The 20,498-nt window shown below is 45.8% G+C and overlaps 1 protein-coding gene across 1 annotated transcript in view; it reads left to right on the forward strand.

Annotated features, from left to right (window-relative positions):
• Positions 1-20,498, forward strand: part of LOC126523919 (uncharacterized) — a 359,924-nt gene that overhangs the window by 107,766 nt on the left and 231,660 nt on the right. Inside the window, exon 5 of the mRNA XM_050172335.2 lies at positions 8,330-8,495. Within this exon, the coding sequence (XP_050028292.2) occupies positions 8,330-8,495 (166 nt within the window). The remainder of the gene's footprint in view (positions 1-8,329; positions 8,496-20,498) is intronic.

Raw genomic sequence — 20,498 nt, forward strand, 5'->3', positions numbered from 1 at the left:
CGTAATGGTCCAACCGTTATCTAACCTGCTCGTTACATGACCTGCCCAGCTCATTTTCTTCTCTTAATGTCAATTAGAATATCGGCTATCTCCGTTTGCTCTCTGATCGATACCGCTCTCTTCCTGTCTCTTAGCATTATGCCTAGCATTCTATGTTCCATCGCTCTTTGTGCTGCCCTTAACTTTTTCTCGAGCTTCTTTATCAGTCTCCAAGTCTCTGCCCCGTATGTTAGCAGCGATAAAATGCACTGATTGTACACCTTTCTTTTCACCGATAATGGTAAGCTTCCAGTGAGCATCTGGCAATGTCTGCCATATGGGCTCCAACTCATTTTTATTCTGTAAATTTCCTTCTGATGATCACAATCCCCTGTGAGTAATTGACCTAAGTAAACATACTCCTTCACAGACTCCAGAGGCTGACTGGCGATCCTGAACTCTTGTCCCCTTGCCCGGTTATTCATCATTATCTTTGTCTTCTGCATATTAATCTTCAACCCCATTGTTACTCACTTTCTGTTAAGGTCTTCAATCATTTGTTGTGACTCGTCCCCAGCATTGCTGAACAGGACAATGTCATCTGCAAACCGAAGGTTGTTGAGATATTCGCTGTCGATCCTTACTCTTAAGCCTTCCCACTTTAAGCGGGAACGCAGGTCTTGAAACGGCAAAAAATTGCAGAAAAGGTAGATTTCCAGAAAAGTACATCTTTGCTACATTTGAACATTCAATAATCCCTCCTGGAAATTTAGAAGGCAAATTTAATCGGAAAAAAATAAAGATTTGCGCTTATGCGAGCCAGGGTGGACGCAAAATTAACAAAAATTGGTCAGAAATGTTCGAACTTCGCTCCGTTGTGATTTGCGAACGCAGTGGCCAGCAGCCGCCATCTTGGGCTTGTTGTGGTTAAATATGGCATCAGTAAAAGGAAACTGATGCTATTGCGTCCTATCGCGTCATTTCTGAAGGATGCGTCCGTGCTGCTGATTGGCCACAGCGTGCACACCCCCTGTGCGCCTCGCTCCTATTGCTCTGGCGCTGTTTGGTGCGCACTTCACTGCTCTCACGTTTTGCTACGGTTGCTTGTCTGTTAGCCCCGAGAATGACCTACAGGGGCGCAGCGAGCGCCACCCGCGTGATGTCAGGGCACGGACTCGCGCCTGTTGTCTGCAGCAGTTCGGGCGATGTCCGGTCGTGTTCTGCAGCGTTTCCATTTGTTTGTCCAAGTTCTCTATGCTTGCATACTTATGACGGTCGTCTCAGATATATTTTTACGACATCCTGATTTGCGAAAATGAATTTAAGGAGCTTATTTCCTAGACGTCAGTATATTTCTAAAAGGTAACTCTACAGTGCCAGCCAAAAAAGCACTGACCAGCCCATTACGAGTTTTTCATGCGCGGTTGTACACTTTGTAGTGGTAGCTCACACGAATAATAAAAGCATAGATACAAAAAACACAAAAGAATGCAGTTAGTAGATCATACCTGCCGTGGTGCAATAAGCATCTCACAAATGCTGGACATATATGGCTTCCACAACACATACGTTGATTTTAATCCGCTAAAAGATGTTTGCTCACGATGAGTAGTTCATGGTATAATATCGAATTCTTGCATTTCTTCACAGTAACGTTTGGCAGTAACACGAGAACTTCACACTGCAGTTTTGGTTCTACCAGTGCCACTTGCTTCTTTAAGTGCTTCTGAAAATTAGGCTGTTATTTACCAATTATTTTAGCTGGTGGTAATTTGAAGTAAAGCTAATTGAGGATTACAGCTTTTTGCAGCATACGGAAAAGAATGTACCAATATTTATTCCCTTTCTTGTGCTACATGGTCAACTCACTTGAGCAATTTACTGGTCCTTGTTGCTGTCATGGTGCAGACATGGTGAATCTCTTTGGAAAACTGACACAGCCTGCTCGGGCCAAATTTTTGAGTGAAATATGCCTTTTGGATCGTTTGGCTGCAGCCAGAAAGAAGCCGAAGCCTCATTTATTAGTAGTGTGGGAAATACTGAAGATATCATTATTCCGTGGTAGAGGTAAAAAATAAATGAATTCATGTCAGGCTTATGGTGTCTTCCTTATGAGGCACCCGCCGTGGTTGCTCAGTGGCTATGGTGTTGGGCTGCTGAGCACGAGGTCGCGGGATCGAATCCTGGCCATGGCGGCTGCATTACGATGGGGGCGAAATTCGAAAACACCCGTGTGCTTAGATTTAGGTGCACGTTAAAGAACCCCAGGTGGTCGAAAGTTCCGGAGCCCTCCACTATGGCGTGCCTCATAATCAGAAAGTGGTTTTGGGACGTAAAACCCCATAATTTAATTAATTTTAATTTTAATCCTTATGAGGCAGATATGCGAGGTTCTCTTCGATCTACTAATGAAGCGAATAGTTCTCAGTCTGTAAAATTAAATGGCGCAGGCTCTAGACGTGGTGAGGCAGTACGTACATGTTTGAATTATCATTTTCAATGCAGCCTATGCTGCGCTGTAGTGCCTCGAGTACACTTCAGGCCTTGTAATGGGCACTGTAAAAAATTGCATCAGGGTTTCAATTCGAAGTTGTAGTGAACTGACTGGTTCCGCGAACCATGTGTGCCTCGCCATAACCACAGTCGGTTGCTTTCGCTGCGTGAGGGCTGCGGTATGCCATATTGTCGACAAAGGCTACTGAGGACCATTATGAAGGCCACTGTGATACAATATGCATAGCGCCACTTGATTGACTCTCAATCTTAATCATGAAACTTTTCTTTCGGGTGGTTGTTGTTATGGTATTCGTGAAGCATTTGCATGACCCACCGTCATGTTAACCACCTTGAGCAATGCGTTTTCATGGTGCCTGTTTCAGAGAACGGTGAACGCATAGTAGCAGACTTTTTCATACAAAACATGCCTTACCCTTCCTTTTACTCATTAACAAAGTGGCCATATTAGAATATAACAACTCACCAGAGTAATTAAGAACCATGATGAAAGCTTTGCTAGGCAGTGTCCTAACACGGATTTATAATGTTGACACCATATAGCAAGGTTTTTCTTCCATGTAAAATGCAAGGTCTCTCATAGCTAAGTACTAAGGGAATTTTAAGTGTTTAACAGAGCATCATGCACAACTTCGCATGTTGAATTTGCAGACGTTTCTTTTACGCAAAATTTATGGAAAGACACTGCACATATATGCATTGTAAAACCAGTATAGACCCCTTCAATGCTACATAGCTTGCAATATTTAAGCCACGAATTTTCTTGACTCATGTGGTTTCGAAGAAACTGCGGTTCAGGCGTAGCAGCCAAAAGAAGCCGACATATCCTTCAATAAGTATGGCTCGAGCCAGCAATACCCCAGGCATGCAAGTAAGGAACAAGTACGTGGCAGCCGAGTGAGCCAGATCGAGCCGTGACACCATTCGTGAGAGCGCACGACTCCAACTTCTTGCTGCTAATATCTCAGTGGTTTCATCGCGCTGCTTTCTAAGTTTGTTCAACCGCTTGCTTCACGACAATGTTTGATAAGGTGACCATAAGGTGCCCGAATGGCTGAAGGAGATAGTCGTTTTAAGGCTACTATGCATCACGCCATTGGTCAAGCGTTTGTGAAAGCGGCCGTGGAATGCGCGACAAAAGGCGGCTAGGCCTATCATACTCCTGAAGTTGCCGGTTGCTGGTCTGCCTATAGACCAGTAGCTACACTACTGTAGTTGATGGTGGCCTTCCTTCAACCATAAGAGGCCGTGTTGGAGCTGGCATCTGTCGCCGTGGTTGCTGCACTGTTAAAAAAACTTAGATTCAATTTCTTTTGGTATGCTGCCATTCAAAGTTTCTTCTACTCGTGAAAAAAAAAAAATTGTATATTGATTATACTAGTGCACTTGGGTTTGTGCATGTATAAGGTGCACCATTGTAAAAGATTCACTGACAGAAATTTGTTGAAGAAAAGAAAACTATGCCTTATACACTGGAAAATGCTACAATTTTATCCTTCGATTTTGCTATTACATACGCTTGATCAAAATGGGGCCAGTTAAGAATGGTACTGTATTAGCGCTGATGCAAATTCCTGTGGTGCGACATGAAAGCAAGATACAAGGGTTGCAGTTATATCACATTTGCATCAAATTAGCCACAAAATAAAGTGCATTGGTAAATGAACTGGTGTGAAAGTTGCATTTTTCGCACTTAGTAAATTCTCAAGTTAGGTGAATGTTAGCTCTGGTCCTATACGAAAGTGCACCACTAAGCATAAAGACAGCTCATGCCATGTGGTGAGAGCATTGGCTACTGTATTTCGTTATTGGGCAATCTTGAGCGTGTTGTAGGCTGAGCCGTGATTCAAGAAGTTGTAATAGTGATGGAGACAGAGAGCCGCGTGATTAAGGAGGAGTGCTGAAATGCAACTGGGTAGACAGAATTTGCATGGCTGGTTCGTGTCTGACAAAATCACGACAATGCTTTAAAGGGCCCCTCACCAGGTCTGGCCATTTTGAGCTGACAAGCGCCATGCACACAATGTATGCTAATGATCGTGTCTGCTAAGTATTACATTGCTACATACCGTGAAAAGAGCTGAAATTTCAGACTGAACGCCGTTTGACCTTCTCCTCGCAGGCGCCGCGCACCCAGCCGGAGAGTCAATGTATATCGCGCAAGTGCGCCTACGTACATCATGCTGCAGTGACGTCGCCAGTAGTGACACATGATTTTGAGAATTATTCAAGGCAACATCTGTTATTGGTGTAATATGTTGCTTGAACGGACGAATTAAAGCTTAGAGAAATAATAAAACACACCAACCGAATGCCTGCATGTTCTTGTACTATGCACCGCAGCGAAACAAATGTACTTCCATTTTGTCTGCTTCTTCCCACGTCGTGCAGTCGCGCACGCAGACAACGAACGTATGTCATTTTTTACCGTGTTTCAGCATGCGATCGGGCTCTGTGAACCGCTCTGTCTGCCTCAGTATTCGCGTAGCACTGACTGCTAGTCAGGTGTTCTTGTGCACAGCGTGCAAAATCGTGTGGTGTGTGAAACAAGACAAACACAACAGCTTGCGCGCAACACCATCAGCAGAAGTGCACTGCACAGCAAAAAAGTGAGGGAGAAAAATTAGGGGGGCCTGTGATATATGCGTCACGCGATCCTCGAGCTCCGGTATTGGAGAACACAGGGAAGGAACTTCGCTTGTGAAGGCTAGACGGGGCAAGTGTAGAGAGTGTCTTTCTTGGCAGTGGTCCTTGCCTCATGAAATCATGGGTTTATGGCAGTGAAATATTTCGGCTATTAATGAACCAATTTGAAAAATTATTGCAGCAGAACACTCCCTAGAGGGCATGTAACAATGTCTGGCATATAACTGAAATTTGCTATGTGGCCTGGTGAGGGCCTTGCATTGTGCAACTTTAGTGTTAGCAAGAAACAGCTGTCTTTTCATAAGTCTTTATGAAGCCTATGAAAACTGCATCTCTTCGGGTTCGATTATGGTGGCTGTGGCAAAATTATAGATTATTTCACTGAGTTGCATTGTGAAACAGCCATGCCTGAAGCCATGTTGGAATGATGAATGAACTGAGTGGTTATTGAGGAAAACATTTATGAGCATTAGACACTTTACCAATGGCTTTGTAACCAAAAGGGCTGCCCAGCTGATCGGTGAGTTGGACAGCCAAGAAATCGAAATCCGTTGGTTTCCTGTGCACATGGGGTCTGTCGATCCATCTCGAAAGAATTTAAACGAGATGGCTAACGCAGCTGCACGAGGACTTACTATCCATGCACTACGCGACCAGGACCTTAATATTATACAGGAGGAGAACAGGGACCAATTACTAACATATAATGAAATCACGAGGCATTATTACATGAACAGAAGGGAATTCCCAGTGCCACACGCTAAGCTCAATAGAGCTCAAGCGGTGACTCTGAGATTGTTGCAAACAAGAACTTATCCAAGTCCAAACTTTATTAACAAGATATATCCTGAAAGAGAGATACCAATCAATTGCGAGAAGTGTAATGGCATCATTACTCTGGATCACATGCTTTGGCAGTGTCCTGTGACTTTCACAGACTATGACAAGGAGAGAAACTGGTGGCAGCGAGTCCTACACAGTGGAGGTCTTTTCGATCAAGTACAGGCCGTCCAGAAGGCCCATGATACGGCGGTAAGGTTAAACCTTACTGTCCCGACGTGGGAGCCGCCTGCGTCAACCTAAGGGTTGATCTTCAGGACATTAAATAAAGTTCATCATACCATACCATCAGTTCAAGTAGGTTGCAGCATCGCTGTTCAACATGAGTCGTATTGAACTAGAGTTCTAAGTTGCCCGCCCACCATGCCCTTGAAACGTGTGAAACATTTCCTTCGCGAAAATAGCTTGGCACTGCTTCCTGCAGATAAAAAAGGTGGTTTTGTGGTCATCCCACATAACTCTTTGAAACAGAAGGCAGATGAGGCTTTGGATTTTGTTTGGCCCCTTGTGCTCCTCGATTCAAGTTCTAGCGGGGAGGTTTGTCCTGATGTCGGGCAAGTGCTTGGTATTTTTAACAAGTGTTTTCAACTGCTCACTGTTACGCATGAAACGCCACAGGACGGTACTTTGCGATTCCTCGATATAAGAATGTTTTTTTGAGGGACACCAGGTGCGCTGGGCATATGAACCAAGGGCGAACGAGCCGCTACTGCCATTTTCATCAGGCCACTCTAAGTTGGTTAAGAGGGGCATCGCAAAGTCAACCCTAATGAATGCGCTTCGCCACTCATGTCCTCACAAGTGTTTGTCCAGTTTTCTGGCGCAAGAGGATCGCCTGAAACAGGCCGGTTTTCGAACGTATATCATCACAGCTGTGGCTGAAGGTCTCCTTAAGACCGTAAAATCCGGCCGACAGGATGAGCAGTTTGCTTCACCGGAAATTGCACGAGGGAACAATAATGCCATACATCCACGATATCTCACACAGACTGAACAAGATATCAAAATTTGCAATAACGCAAATGTAAGCATAATCTTTTCAGTGCCAATCAAGCTGTCCAACTTGTGCAGGGCCAGCTACTGTGGTTCTGAGAAGCTCAGTTGCCAGACAAATGACAAGGAAGGCTATGTTCTTTGTGAGAACAATATCATGTATGAACTACCCCTGTCGTATGGCAAAAAATAATCGGCCAAATGGGAAGGTGCATAATTGATAGGCTGTCTGAACATGCAAATAATGTGCGAACTGGAGGAGTGGGGCATCTGGGTTTTCACTGCAGAAAGCATGGGTGCAGTCCCATTTATAATCAGTGCACTGTGATAGGAAGAAGCCCAATGCAAACAACACGTGAGATTATTGAAGCGGCGAAGATCGCTAGTTTGGGGAACGCTTGTGTTGGCGTGCCTTCAATCGATCTTTCAAAAAAAGAATTAGATTTTTTAAATGTGACACAGAGGGTGGCTTGATGGAGATAGCATTTTAATCTTGCAGTTACAAAAATTTTTTTTTGGCTATGCACGGTCACTTTTTTCATCTTCAATATCATCTTAACTTTCCAGTACACATGTCTCATTGCTGTCTTATTTGTTCAAAACAATTACATATGCTCATGCGTGCGCTGCTGTCTGCTCGCTATATGTATATATGTGTACCGCTTCGTAGAATAAAAAACAATTGTTGGAAGTTAGCACTGTGTCCGCGTCACACTTCTGTCTCTCGTCCCTTTTCGTGCGCTAAAAACATAAAAGTTACGTAAGTCGTAGTTACCCGACTCGAATAATGGCTTTATTTGAGATAGTGTTCACTTGTCGGAGAGTGTACCTCTAGTAAGTGACTCATTAAAAATGGCAACAAGGAGTTTCACCCACTATTTGGAATTAGTCTTTAGGAAAAGCATTTGGTAGCTCATCTGGTGACTTTCACTCAGTTTTGATAAAAAGATTGAATGCTATACAAACTCTGATATCGAAGTCACTAGAATACTCTTGGTCCTCACAAGCTGCTTTGACTGGCAATCCAGCTCACTGTGGCAACGTGCATTTATCAGCAGATTGCGCTAACCATTAAACAGCTTTGCTATTTGTGCGGGGTTTGTAGCATAAATGACAGACTTCAGTGCACATATTTTCAAGGTAAATGATACTCGTAGCTGGTGTACAGTGCAGCAGCTCTTAGATGTCGTATTCTCGTTGCTGCTGCTGTCAAGCCACAGTCATTGTTGTGCTGTCATCCAGTTTGCAATCATACCTGACTGTACCATTTAAATCATTAATAAAAGCTTGTTGCAGTGAATGCATTGGTGAGTGAGGCCCACCAGACCACAGAGAGGACTGTTCTCCTCACTTACAGGTCTGGTTGAAGGAGTGTGCCGGCTGTTACGCTCAGACAAGGAGGACACTGATGTGGTGGTGCTCAGCAGCACCTTACACCACCTGGTGACCTTGGGCTTCTACCAGGAGGATGCCTGCCTCGAGACTGTCCTCAGGACACTGGCTGGCTCCTTTGCCAGGATCAGGTACACACAGAAAGAACCGGGCATTTCAGTGTCTTGCTTTCATCATAACACACCCAGCGACCCAAACTGACATCAAAGAGTTTCATTAAATTGCAGCACATACAGTAAAACCTCGTTAATTCGGATTTCGCAGGACCGAAAGAAATGTCCGAATTAACTGAATGTCGAATTATCGAGGGTATCAAGAAACCGATAAACAAATGCTTACTATGTCAACCTGCGTTTATTTACTGAATGAATGGGCCATTCACGTTTCTGTTTTGCACAAATGCAGTGCGGAAGCTGCAATTCTTGTCATCTAGTTGCTGATTAGCGCTCGCAATAGTGAAGGCCTCGTGACTTCCTTCACAGCAGGGCCGTGGCATGTGTCTTCATCTGAGACAGGCTATTTACTACCGCGTGCACATCCCAATTATTTTTTCGCAGTGAGCTGGTCGCTGTCCGTCGCAATGTAGCTGGTGCTCTTCATCCTCTAAAGGTTGTCAAAACGAAACTACTGCTTGCCACAACTGTTTCGGACGAAGGCACGGCCGTTGTCGAAGCAACCTTGCAGTGCTGAAGGCGCGCGCGCCCAATGCAGGCGCCGAGTCAAAACGAAACAAGCGTTTGCTGCAATCGTGGACGAAACCATGGTTGCTATTGACATGATCATGGATGGCGACTATTCAGTTATGAAGGCACGTGACCATAGCGTAAGCAATAGCGATGTGATCATGCATGGCAACTACGTAGTTATGAAGGCACACGATGATAGCGATAGCGACGCGATCATGGATGGCGACTACATAGTTATGAAGGCACGTGACGATAGCGATAGCGATGCTATTGTGGATGGCGACTAATAGTTATGAAGGCACGCAACCGACGTGTGTACCGAGTCAAAACGAAACCCCTGTTTGCTTCCACTGTTGCAGACGAAACCATGGCCGCTATCGTCGCAATCATGGATGGCGACTACCTTGTTATGAGGGCACGCGACCGATCCGCGTACCGAATCAAAACGAAACGGTTTGCTTCCACTGATGCAGATGACACCGTGGCCACTATTGACGCGGTCATGGATGGCGACTACGCAGTCATGAAGGCACACGGCCAATGCGGAACTGTGCGTGACGGTAAACGCAAGAATAAAGGCTTTAACGGCACAAATAGGCACGAAGCGTTCTGTCACTGGTGTCATTCACATGCGATTTCCACTGATGACTATGGCGATGTGGACTAGTGATGCACTAATGCCATTTCTGCTCTTTTGCATTGCACATTTGCGATGCTCCAGCACTCGTCAACCTCCGAGAGTCGTCTGAATTAACTGATGTGTGGCCAGATATGTCCGAATTTAAATATGTCTGAGTTTAATTGCATTAGATAATGCATACTCCTGCCGGGACCAAAGGACGAGTCCGAATTATCCGTTTTTCGAATTAATGAGGGTCAAATTAACAAGGTTTACTGTACCTAGATTCTCATACCCAGTGAATCAAGTTGGGATGAAAGAACTTAATTGAAGAGCAACACATGAGTAGTGGCCTATACCCAGTAACACAAGTTGATGTGAAATGGGTTCCGGGGGCATGAGGGTCTTTAGGACAGAAAAATCGTGAAACTTTAAAAAAAAATTTGTCATATTTGTATTTATTAGGGTCCCTTCCACCCATATCCGAAGTTTCGAGCCTTTGAGATGCCTAGTATTTAAGAAATTGTCAAGTAAATGAGCAAACTCAGTGTGGTTTTTCGCTAAAACATTGCAAAAAACACCTATTTGCGGCGCTGCCATATTTCATAGCCATCCGCCATTACACGGCCATATTGGTCTCCTTTGAGAGTGATCCTTCAGCTCTCTTTCCCGCCTAAAATGAGCCTTGTGCATCGCATCAATGCAGACAAAAGTGCAAATGAATAAAAAATAATGCGAGTGTGTCAGTGGCTGTTTGTCATCACATGGCAAAATGGAGGCTTCTCATTGGCCCGCGTAGCGCGCTCAAAGTTCAACTGCCTGCATGCTTGTGCATCGTTTGTGCATTATTGCATGAAAGACTTACGCGAATGTGCGATGTGCCTCCGTATCGGTAGTACTGCGTGGTCCACAAGTTCGGCAAAAAGCGCTGGAAATGTGTTAAAAGGCTAGCAGACTCCGTTTTGCCGACGGTGCTAACATTGGGCAATGGTGTGCTATGGGAAGGTGAATCAGTGGACAAGATGACGGCCGGCTCAAGAACGTCGGGTCAGTCCGTGATGCCCACTACCGACTCCCTAGATAGAGGCGGCCAGGAGCAGCGATGAAGAATTGGCGCATAGTTCCTCAGCAAGGATACATTGGGCAACGGCGCGCTATTGGAATCCGAATCAGGGGACGAGACAACAGCCCCACTCCAAACTCTTCGCCACCCTATATTTGTAAAATAACATAAAAGAAAGTGGGGGCAAGCCCGCTCCTACTTAAAGCAATAATGGGCATAAAAGCCAGTAAAAATAAATGAAAAGGGGTGTAAAACTACCCAAGGCACTAAATTGGGAGAAAAAGCCAATTGGAAAAATACTGTATTTACTAAAATCTAGGCCAGCCCTGATTCTAAGCTGATCCCCGAATGTCCGAAGCCAGAAAAAGTTAAAAAACTTACCTCTAATTTACGCCGAACAAAAAAGTGAGGACAGCGTTCACAAAATGAAAACAGTATTTATTTAATATGAATATGCCGAGCTCACTCTACATCATCATTGCTGCTAGCCTCGTACGCTTGCGGACGTGCTCAAGCTTGTGTCCGCACACATATGCATGCACAGACAGTGTGACACGGCTCGTACGTGTCGAAATGTGGCGTGGTCTCGGTGATCAGCTCCTCTCTGTTATTGCGTGCTTACTTCCTTATCGCTATCATCTCCTCGTTGCGGCACACGCAAAAGGCCTGTTGCCCCCTCATACGACGGATGTTTTTCTCATCGATGCTGATGTTTTTCTCATCGATGCCTGGCTTGAGCATTTGACGGTGCCTCTGCAGCTAGCACAACTTTTCGTGTGTGGTATCGCCTGTTTGGTGCCATTATGGTAATGCCAGCCCACATGCCGGTACTTAGCCACCATACTGATACGACACAGGTCGAAATGGCGACGTTGCTTGTGTACTTCAGTTGGCTACTGACGCAGCTAGTAGCGGCTGCAATACTGACTTTTCTAGATGGCGCTAGCTATGCACCATAGTTGTCATTTTCAATTACAAACTGGTGCGTTTCTTTAAATCCTCGAATCTAAGCCGACTCTAGAGTTTGGTATATGATTATTTGAAAAAAAGCTATTGGCCTAGATTTGAATAAGTACGGTGACAGTTGAGCACAATAACGTGTAGCATTCTAAGGGTCTGCTCAGTGAGCATGGAAAGCACTCGTGCAGAGCATTTATTAATACAAAATATGATGAGTAATTGCTGGCATGAATGATGGATGACAGCAACTGCAGGTGCCCAATCCACAAAAGCCTCCGGAAGGAGCCCCAGGTACCATGAATTCAGGAAGAGTGGGGCCAGGTAAAGCAGGAGCTTCGTATACCTGAAAAAATCTAAAAGGTTTTGATAGAGGCTGAGCGAGGACTGCGCAGTCCAGCACAAAAGGCCGACCGGGCAATCCTCGCAGGGGAAGCAAGAGAGCACAAGCACGTCATCGGCAGAGCGGAACCAAGGCGGTCAAAAAATGAAAGCATAAAAGAGGAGAGGGCAAGGCATAGAGTAAAGATGTGCTTAACCGGTCATGGGCTGTATCGGAGCAAAAGCTCTAATATGAAACATAAAATAGTTTCTAATATGGCCAGCTGTGGTGCGAAGTGACTATAAAAGAGAATACGCAAATACAAAGGTGAATGTAAAGAATGAAAACAGCCATACAACAAAACAACCAAAAATAAAATGTAGGAATGAGCATTATTAGAAGAACAAAAGAAATAGAAAGGAAAGAAAAAGAGAAGGTAGAGAATGAGAAAAAAAAAAACATCCGAAAAATGAACAAAACTGAACAAAAACACAGAAAGAGGACCCTCGTGCAGGCCAAGACATGCAGCATGCCGCAAGCGGCCGGAAGAGGCACAGTCATGAAATAAATGAAACATTCAAGATCAATGAATACACATTTTTGTGTTGCAACGAGCGACATCACACTGCAGACACCAGTACGTTGGCGCAGGCACACAAGTACGTCATCCTCCTGCTTGGAGCGCGGCGGCCGCGAGAAGAAGGAAAAACGGAGTTTGGTTTGAAATTTCAGATTTTTCCGTGGCATGTAGCAATGTAATACTTCGCAGACACGATCGTTATCGTGCAATGTATGCTCTCCGCTTGTCAGCTCAAGATGGCCAGACCTGGTTAGGCTCCCTTTAAGCTACAGCGTAAGCGTCTGCGATCAGATAGACATTGTTTGTACACTTCGCGCGGGAAAGCTATTGATGTCCCTTTTGCCGCCGTACTTGCAATACATGCAATTTACCAGTTGCGGATACCTGTTCGTGATCTACAGGAGTACAAACGGAAACCTGCGAAAACGAATATACGTACATATATACGGAGCATATATATACGTATATATATACACATATGTATATATACGCTGAAACTTTTGCTCTCGAATGACTCGAATGACTCTGCCACCGGGTTCTCTGCGACTCAGTGTCCATACTGCTACTCGCGTTTAATATAATAACGTGCACGATGCGCTCGCATTGATCACAAAAAGGGGGGCTTCTGAGTAGGCACATATTGGCAGCGTGTTTTGGAAATTTCTGCAACCTATTTCATAAATCTTGCATGTCTAAAAATCTTTGATTTATCCGTGATAGGTGTGTTTTTCTGATAGCGATGGGTAACTCAACACAGAACGATTTCTAAGCGGTTCTGGCTTTGTAGTTCCAGAATTCTTGCATGCGCAGGTGGCCGTGAACTCAGCTAGGCCAACTGTACAGGCGTTATAATGGCCTTTCACAGTTGCGAATTCATGCTCGTGATCTACAGGAGTACAAACGGAAACCCGCTAAAACGAATATAAGTGCAAATGTAGAAGAAATAAATGGACCCAAACTACGATTTTTTTTTTACTTGATGAAAATCTGTATGTGAACTTTGCAACTGTTGTCGTTACGTTATTTTTTTCTTATTGTTTGCTTGATACTGTAAACCTTCTCATACTGTTTCTCTTCCATTAGTGCTACAATTTTTTTTTGGAGGGGGGGTTCTCACTAGAAAGTCGGCGCGAGGCATGTTGGTAGAGTCAATTTAAGTCAATTTAGTGTATCTCAAGTGCCTGAAAACATGCTTGAATTATCCGCGGTATACGGGTTTTGATGATCGCGGCAGGTGACACAACATAGTATTTCTCAATGGTTCTAACATCTGTAGTTTAGAAGAACTTGTTGGGTGAGTTGGTACATATTAGCGAATATTGTTTAACTGCACTAACAAACGGACCACAGAGACAGCATGAGAAGGGCTGCGCCCATCCTTGTCCCATGCTGTCTCTGTGGTCCGTTTGTTAGCCCAGTTAAACAATGTTCTAACATCGTGGTTTCTCAGTCTCCCATACGTAAAGGCCAAGAATGCGGCTAGATACACAATGTATTTTCAGCGAATTTGAACAGCACTTAAAAGCAGTGTGGAAAGACACGAAAATATGAAAATGAGAAAACATTCACCGCTTACCGCGACTTGGCTAGTCACATATGGAGGCAGGTACACCAAACAGCTCATGGTCTCGACTGCCTGTCTCATGCATTGCAGAAGTCTTTCTGAGGGAGACGGAACACTGGTACTGATGCGCCGCGTAAGGCTGAGACGTCGAATGTGAGCAACCCCTGTGGAATGGCAAACATAGAATAAGCTTCAACTAATTAAGCCAGTTCTAGACAACTTGCCATCATTAACAAAGTCATCACGATCTGAAGTTCTGTTTTGCCGCCTCAGAATAGGTCGTACGTGTGGCATACATTCATACCTCTTAACTGGCACTGAACTCTGTGGCAGATGTGGTGAAAGGCTGACTGTACTCCACGTCTTGCTGTAATGCCGGGAACCAGAAGCAGAGCAGAGATGACTGCACTTTCCTTTGGCATACAAACAATGTATCCCCTTACATCTGACACTGCTTCTTGGCCCAGAACCTGTTTGAAACCAAGGCAGTGCTTAACTTTTTAGTTGATGTAGTACTGCATGTCATTAGCCTGAGAGATTCATAGCCCTCCCTCTATCTAGAGGGTTTTGCTGCAAGCTTAGCGTTTAATAGAGCACCTGCCTCCAGACCCTTGTTCTCAAGGCTCTTTGTGAGGCAATAGGACTAGTGGAATGGACACATTTTTGTCAGGTATTTTCATTTTAGAATATATTTTATGGTCATTGCTCACATCACTTGTCCTTGACAATATTTTAATACTTGTATATTTTATGTACCTTACAGGGAATATATTAGGCCTCTATACAGCTTCAATACATCTGACATTTGTCACAGCATCATTGACTTTCCCACATCTTGTCCAGCTATTTTGTTGGTTGCACAACTCTTGAAAAGAGTAACTTGCTTTTTTTTTTTCAATTTTTGTAGTTTCATTTTTTTCAGCACAGTGCGCAATCTTCTGATAAGGTTTTCTTAGCTTCCACAAGTCGAACTTTAATGATTCTTCTTTCATTTAGGACCTTCGTATTTAGTAAGTGCTTTAAACTACCAAATAATACAATTGCTATAGATTAAAAAAATGAAAATTTGGACTGAAGTAAGTATGCCTGTACTGCAAACATGAAGCTGAAATACTTGGAACTTTTGTTCCGCACAAGCTAGAATGACAAAACTCGTCTTAGTTATTAGTGTAGGTTATAACGGTAAAGAGTATAACCAAAACTGTGCAGTACGTTTTTTTAGTGACATGGCAAAACATTTTTGTCAATATGTTTCTGTTAAGAAAGAATGGTAGGACATACAGTAACATAAGCTACATATTTAAGACCAGCACATAAAACGACATAAACCCTCAACTGTTTGTGGTTGTAGCTCAAATGTTAAAGAAAATAATTTGAAAGCCACGTATCCCCTCATAAGCGACACATCCCCAATCTGATGTCACCTTCCTGTGATTCAGGTTGCATCGACCATTAAGCATTAGACCACAGACAAGCCAAGTTGACGGGAGAATGGCTAGAGACATTTATTTATTTATTCACTTACTTAGTTACTTATTTGTCGTACCCAAAGGACCAGAGGCATTATAGAGGAGAGTGGTACAGTATATTGTAACGACGTGGGATCAGTCGTCCAAGGGAACAACAACGTCTTCTTCGTTTTCCCCGCTTCACCTAAAACTTCACCTGAAAACCCGCGCTACTTCAGCGTCGTCCCCACTGGTGCATACCCGCTGAAGTATGGTTCTGCCAAATATAGCTGTGTCATTTGCTCCCCCTTTAGAAAAGATAATCGTCCCGGTGATAGAGGCTTGGAAAGCAGCGGTAAAGAACTGCGCAGTCTTGGCAGTCCTCATAGTACGGCTTTATACGCAGCACGTAAACGACCTCGGGTAAACGCCGTCGGCGCTTTGAACAGTGCGAGCTGTCTGGAACGACTTCGTAGTTGACGTCACTGATGCGTCGGAGAACTATGTAGGGCCTGAAGTATTTGCGTAGGAGCTTTTCAGAGAGCCCACACTGCCGAATAGGTGTCCAGACCCACACTTTGTCGCCGATGTATGTTACGGTTTTGTGCCGAAGATTGTAGCGTCTGGTATCACAGTCCTCTTGTTCGTGGATTCGCAGACGCGCAAGCTGCCTAGCTGCCTCTGCTCGGTGTGTTATCTCTTCAGCACCCGTCTCGTTGTTGTCAAATTCATGAGGGAGCATTGTGTCTAATGTTGTTGTAACCTCACGGCCGTATACGAGACTGAGGGGCGTCTTGCGAGCGGTCTCTTGACGAGCCGTGTTGTACGCGAAGGTGACATAAGGTAAAACCTCGTCCCAGTTCCTATGCTCTACATCTACGTACATGCTTATCATATCAACCAATGTTCTATTCAGTCGTTCTGTCAGTCCGTTTGTTTGAGGGTGATACGCTGTTGTCTTCCGGTGGGCGTACCACTTAGACGTAGAACGATATCTAAAAACTGGGCCATGAACGCAGTACCTCTGTCCGTGACGACTACTGTGGGAGCGCCATGTCTTAAAACGATGGATTCCAGAAAAAATCGTGCCGCTTCATCTGCTGTTGCCCATTGCAGGACACTTGTCTCGGCATATCTAGTGAGATAATCCGTGGCAACGATTATCCACCTATTACCAGTAGTAGACGTTGGGAAGGGGCCTAGAAAGTCCATGCCTACTTGTGCAAATGGTGTGGCCGGTACGTCAACAGGGTGCAGTAAGCCGGCTGGTTTGACGGATGGCGGTTTACGACGTTGGCAATCCAGACATGTCTGAACGTAATGTTTAACGACCGCAGTAAGTCTCGGCCAGTAGTAATTCTGCCGAATCCATGCCAATGTGTGAGTGTAGCCCAAGTGCCCAGCAGTCGGCTCGTTGTGGCAGGCATGTAAGATTTCACGTCGAAGCGGTGATGGAACAACAAGTAAGTAGTTGCTGCCGCTAGGCGAGAAGTTCTTCTTGTAGAGGACGTTGCGACGCCAGCAGTATGATGCCACCCCTCTTGCAAAGAGCCTCGGCACGCTGTTGGTTCGTCCTTCGAGGTAATAAATAAGCGGCAGCAATTCAATGTCATCCCGTTGCTGGCGTGAAAGATCGGCAATATCCACGAGTCCCAGAAAAACCGTGTCGTCATCATCTTGTGCTGCCGGCTCAACAGGAGACTGAGAAAGGCAGTCGGCGTCTGCGTGCCGTTTTCCAGACTTGTATGTAACAACAAAGTCGAACTCTTGGAGTCGAAGACTCCAGCGTGCGAGCCGGCCGGAAGGATCTTTCAAATGAATGAGCCAGCAGAGGGAATGGTGATCACTAACGACGGTGAAAGACCGACCATACAAATACGGACGAACTTTCAGAACTGCCTATACCATTGCGAGGCTTTCTTTTTCAGTAGTGGAGTAGTTAGCTTCGGCTCGGGATAGTGTCCTACTGGCGTAAGCAACCACTTTTTCCCTGTCACCCTGCCATTGTACTAGAAGCGCCCCTAGACCGACATTACTAGCTTCTGTATGCAATATCGTCGGGGCTTCCTCATCGAAGTGTGCTAATACGGGAGGCGATTGCATGCGTTGCCGGAGCTCGTGGAATGCCCGCTGCTGGTCTTCGCCCCAAGTAAAAGGCATATCTTCTCGGGTGAGCTGTGTTAACGGCCATACGATACGCGAGAAATTCACAATAAATCGCCGGTAATATGCACAGAGTCCCAGAAAACGTTGCACGGCTTTTTTGTCTGATGGAATCGGGAAATTAGCGACGGCGGCAATTTTATCCGGATCAGGTCGGACTCCTTGGCTACTGACGGCATGACCGAGGAACTGGAGCTCATGAAAACCGAAATGGCACTTCTCAGGCTTCAAAGTGAGACCGGCAGAGCGTATCGCTTCAAAAACAGTTTTCAGCCTTCGTAAGTGTTCGTCGAACGTTGCGGAAAAGACAATCACGTCATCCAAGTACACCAGGCATGTTTGCCATTTGAGTCCGGAGAGCACAGTGTCCATTAGACGCTGAAATGTTGCTGGCGCTGAACACAAACCGAAAGGAAGTACCTGAAATTCATAAACTCCGTCAGGCGTCACAAAGGCTGTTTTCTCACGGTCTCTCTCATCCACTTCGATCTGCCAATAACCGCTTTTCAAGTCCATTGAGGAAAAGTAGCACGAGTTTCGCAACCTATCCAAGGAATCATCAATACGTGGCAGTGGATAAACGTCCTGCTTTGTGACCTGATTGAGCTTCCGATAGTCGACGCAGAAGCGCAGGCTACCGTCCTTCTTCTTCACTAAAACTACAGGTGATGCCCACGGACTATTAGATGGTCGAATAACGCCATCTTCCAGCATCGTCTTGAGTTGTTTTTGTACTGCTTCGCGTTCCTTTGGGGCCACACGATAAGGGTTTTGTCGGATGGGTCTGGCGTTGACATCAGTAATGATGCGGTGTTTGGTAAGTGGTGTTTGACCAACTCTTGACGCAGAGGAGAAACAGCCCTGGTACTGATTGATGAGCTCAAGAAGACGGTTCCGCTCAACGACCGTTAACGTCGGATTAACGTCTACACTAGGTGCAGCTGTGTGGATTGTAGAGGCCGACTCCTGCGCTAAGTGGCAGTCTTGTATTTCTGTCACTTTGTCGAAATAGGCGACAGCAGTGCCTCTAACGATGTGTCGGCGCTCCTTACTAAAATTTGTCAGCAAGAGTTCGGCGCTTCCTTCGATTACATTGATAAGTGCTCTGGCAATGGACACACCGCAATTCAGTGCTAGCGCACCGATGTGTTCAGCTACTCCAGTCCCACCTTGCAGGCTGTCACAGCGCACCTGTACGAGAGAGCAACTCTGCGGCAAAAGTATGACGTCGTCCGCGACAATACGTAAGCGAGGTTGTTGTGGCTTCTCATGGGTGACATTATCCGAACTCGTGGCAAATGTGACGCTTCTGTCAGGGATGTTAATCACGGTGCCCTACTCCCGTAGGAAATCCATGCCCAATACAAGTTCTTTACAACACTCAGTAAGGATGACGAGGGTGACGACGAAGGTTGAACCGGCGATTAAGAGTCGGGCCGTGCATTTCCCGACAGGTGTCATCAACTGACCTCCGGCGGTTCTTATGTTGGGCCCGTGCCATGGTGTCTTCACCTTCCTCAGTTTGTCAGCGACCTGTAAGCTAAGGATTGAAAAATGGGAGCCAGTGTCAACCAGAGCGGCTATTTCGGGGCCATCAATGCAAACGATGAGCTCGGCGCTGACGATGTCAGTTACGTCTTTCGTACTTCTATCCGTCGTATTCTTCGTTGTGCTGGGCGTCTTTTTCGTCAATGTAGTCTTCACGTCGTCGTTCGTCGATAACGGGGGATGTGGAGCAGTTAGAGTATTGGCAACCTCACCCCCGGAGGTCGCTGCGGCTAGTTTCCCCGTCGAGGGCTAGGCGATCTGCCCCTAGTGACGTCGGCAAAACTGCGACGAGTCGGCGAATTGTAGCGCGCCGGAGATGGAGAAGGAGAACGAGGTCGGGGCGTCGTCGTATTTTGTGGCTGACTGTTCACAGGAGCGTCATTGTAAGTGCGTCGACCGTCGTACGGAGATTAAGCATAGTTGGCAGGATAGCTTGGGTGTTGAGCGGCGCGATAGTTGTTCCATTTGCGGCAAACTCTATAGACGTGTCCAGCTTCACCACAATGGCAGCACACTGGTCGACGGTCGACGGTGCGCCACAAATCGGTTTTCCGACGCTGATAGTTCGGCGGTAACTCTCCATGGAGCCAAGGAGTGGCGTGCGCATGTCGAAAATACGGCGTTGTTTGTGCTGGCATGATCGGCGGGGTCGGTAGAGTCGACGAGGGTGACGATGTCGGCTCTATTTGTGGCGTAGGTGGTGTTGTAGTTATGGGTGTCAACGGCGTTGAAGTTGCATTGAGTGGACGGCGAACAGCCTCCGCATAAGTGAGGCGCCGTGGAACGTTGCCACAGTCTGGCGCTGAAAAAGCTTGCCGGACTTCCTCCCGGACTACATCAGCAACAAAAGATAACGCTGGCGTCAGTTCCGTAGGCGCAACCACAAAGCCGAGCTGCCGAAGCTCTTCTCGCACCACTTCTCGGACAACTTCACGCAGAGACATGTCGTTACTCGCAGCCGGTACGGAAGTGTTCGCCGCTGAGTTGCTCATGTCATGCTGGCGGTATCGTTGATGCAGGGCCCGTTCAATGGCTGTAGCCTCTTTTGTGAACTGTGCCACTGTTGTCGGTGGATTTCTCACAAGGCCGGCAAACAGTTGCTCCTTCACTCCTCGCAACAGATATCGCAGCTTTCTTTCCTCTGGCATGTCTGGGTCTGCCCTGCGGAAAAGACGGGCCATGTC

Source organism: Dermacentor andersoni, chromosome 6 (genome assembly GCF_023375885.2).
Source record: "Dermacentor andersoni chromosome 6, qqDerAnde1_hic_scaffold, whole genome shotgun sequence".
Lineage (NCBI taxonomy): Eukaryota > Metazoa > Arthropoda > Arachnida > Ixodida > Ixodidae > Dermacentor > Dermacentor andersoni.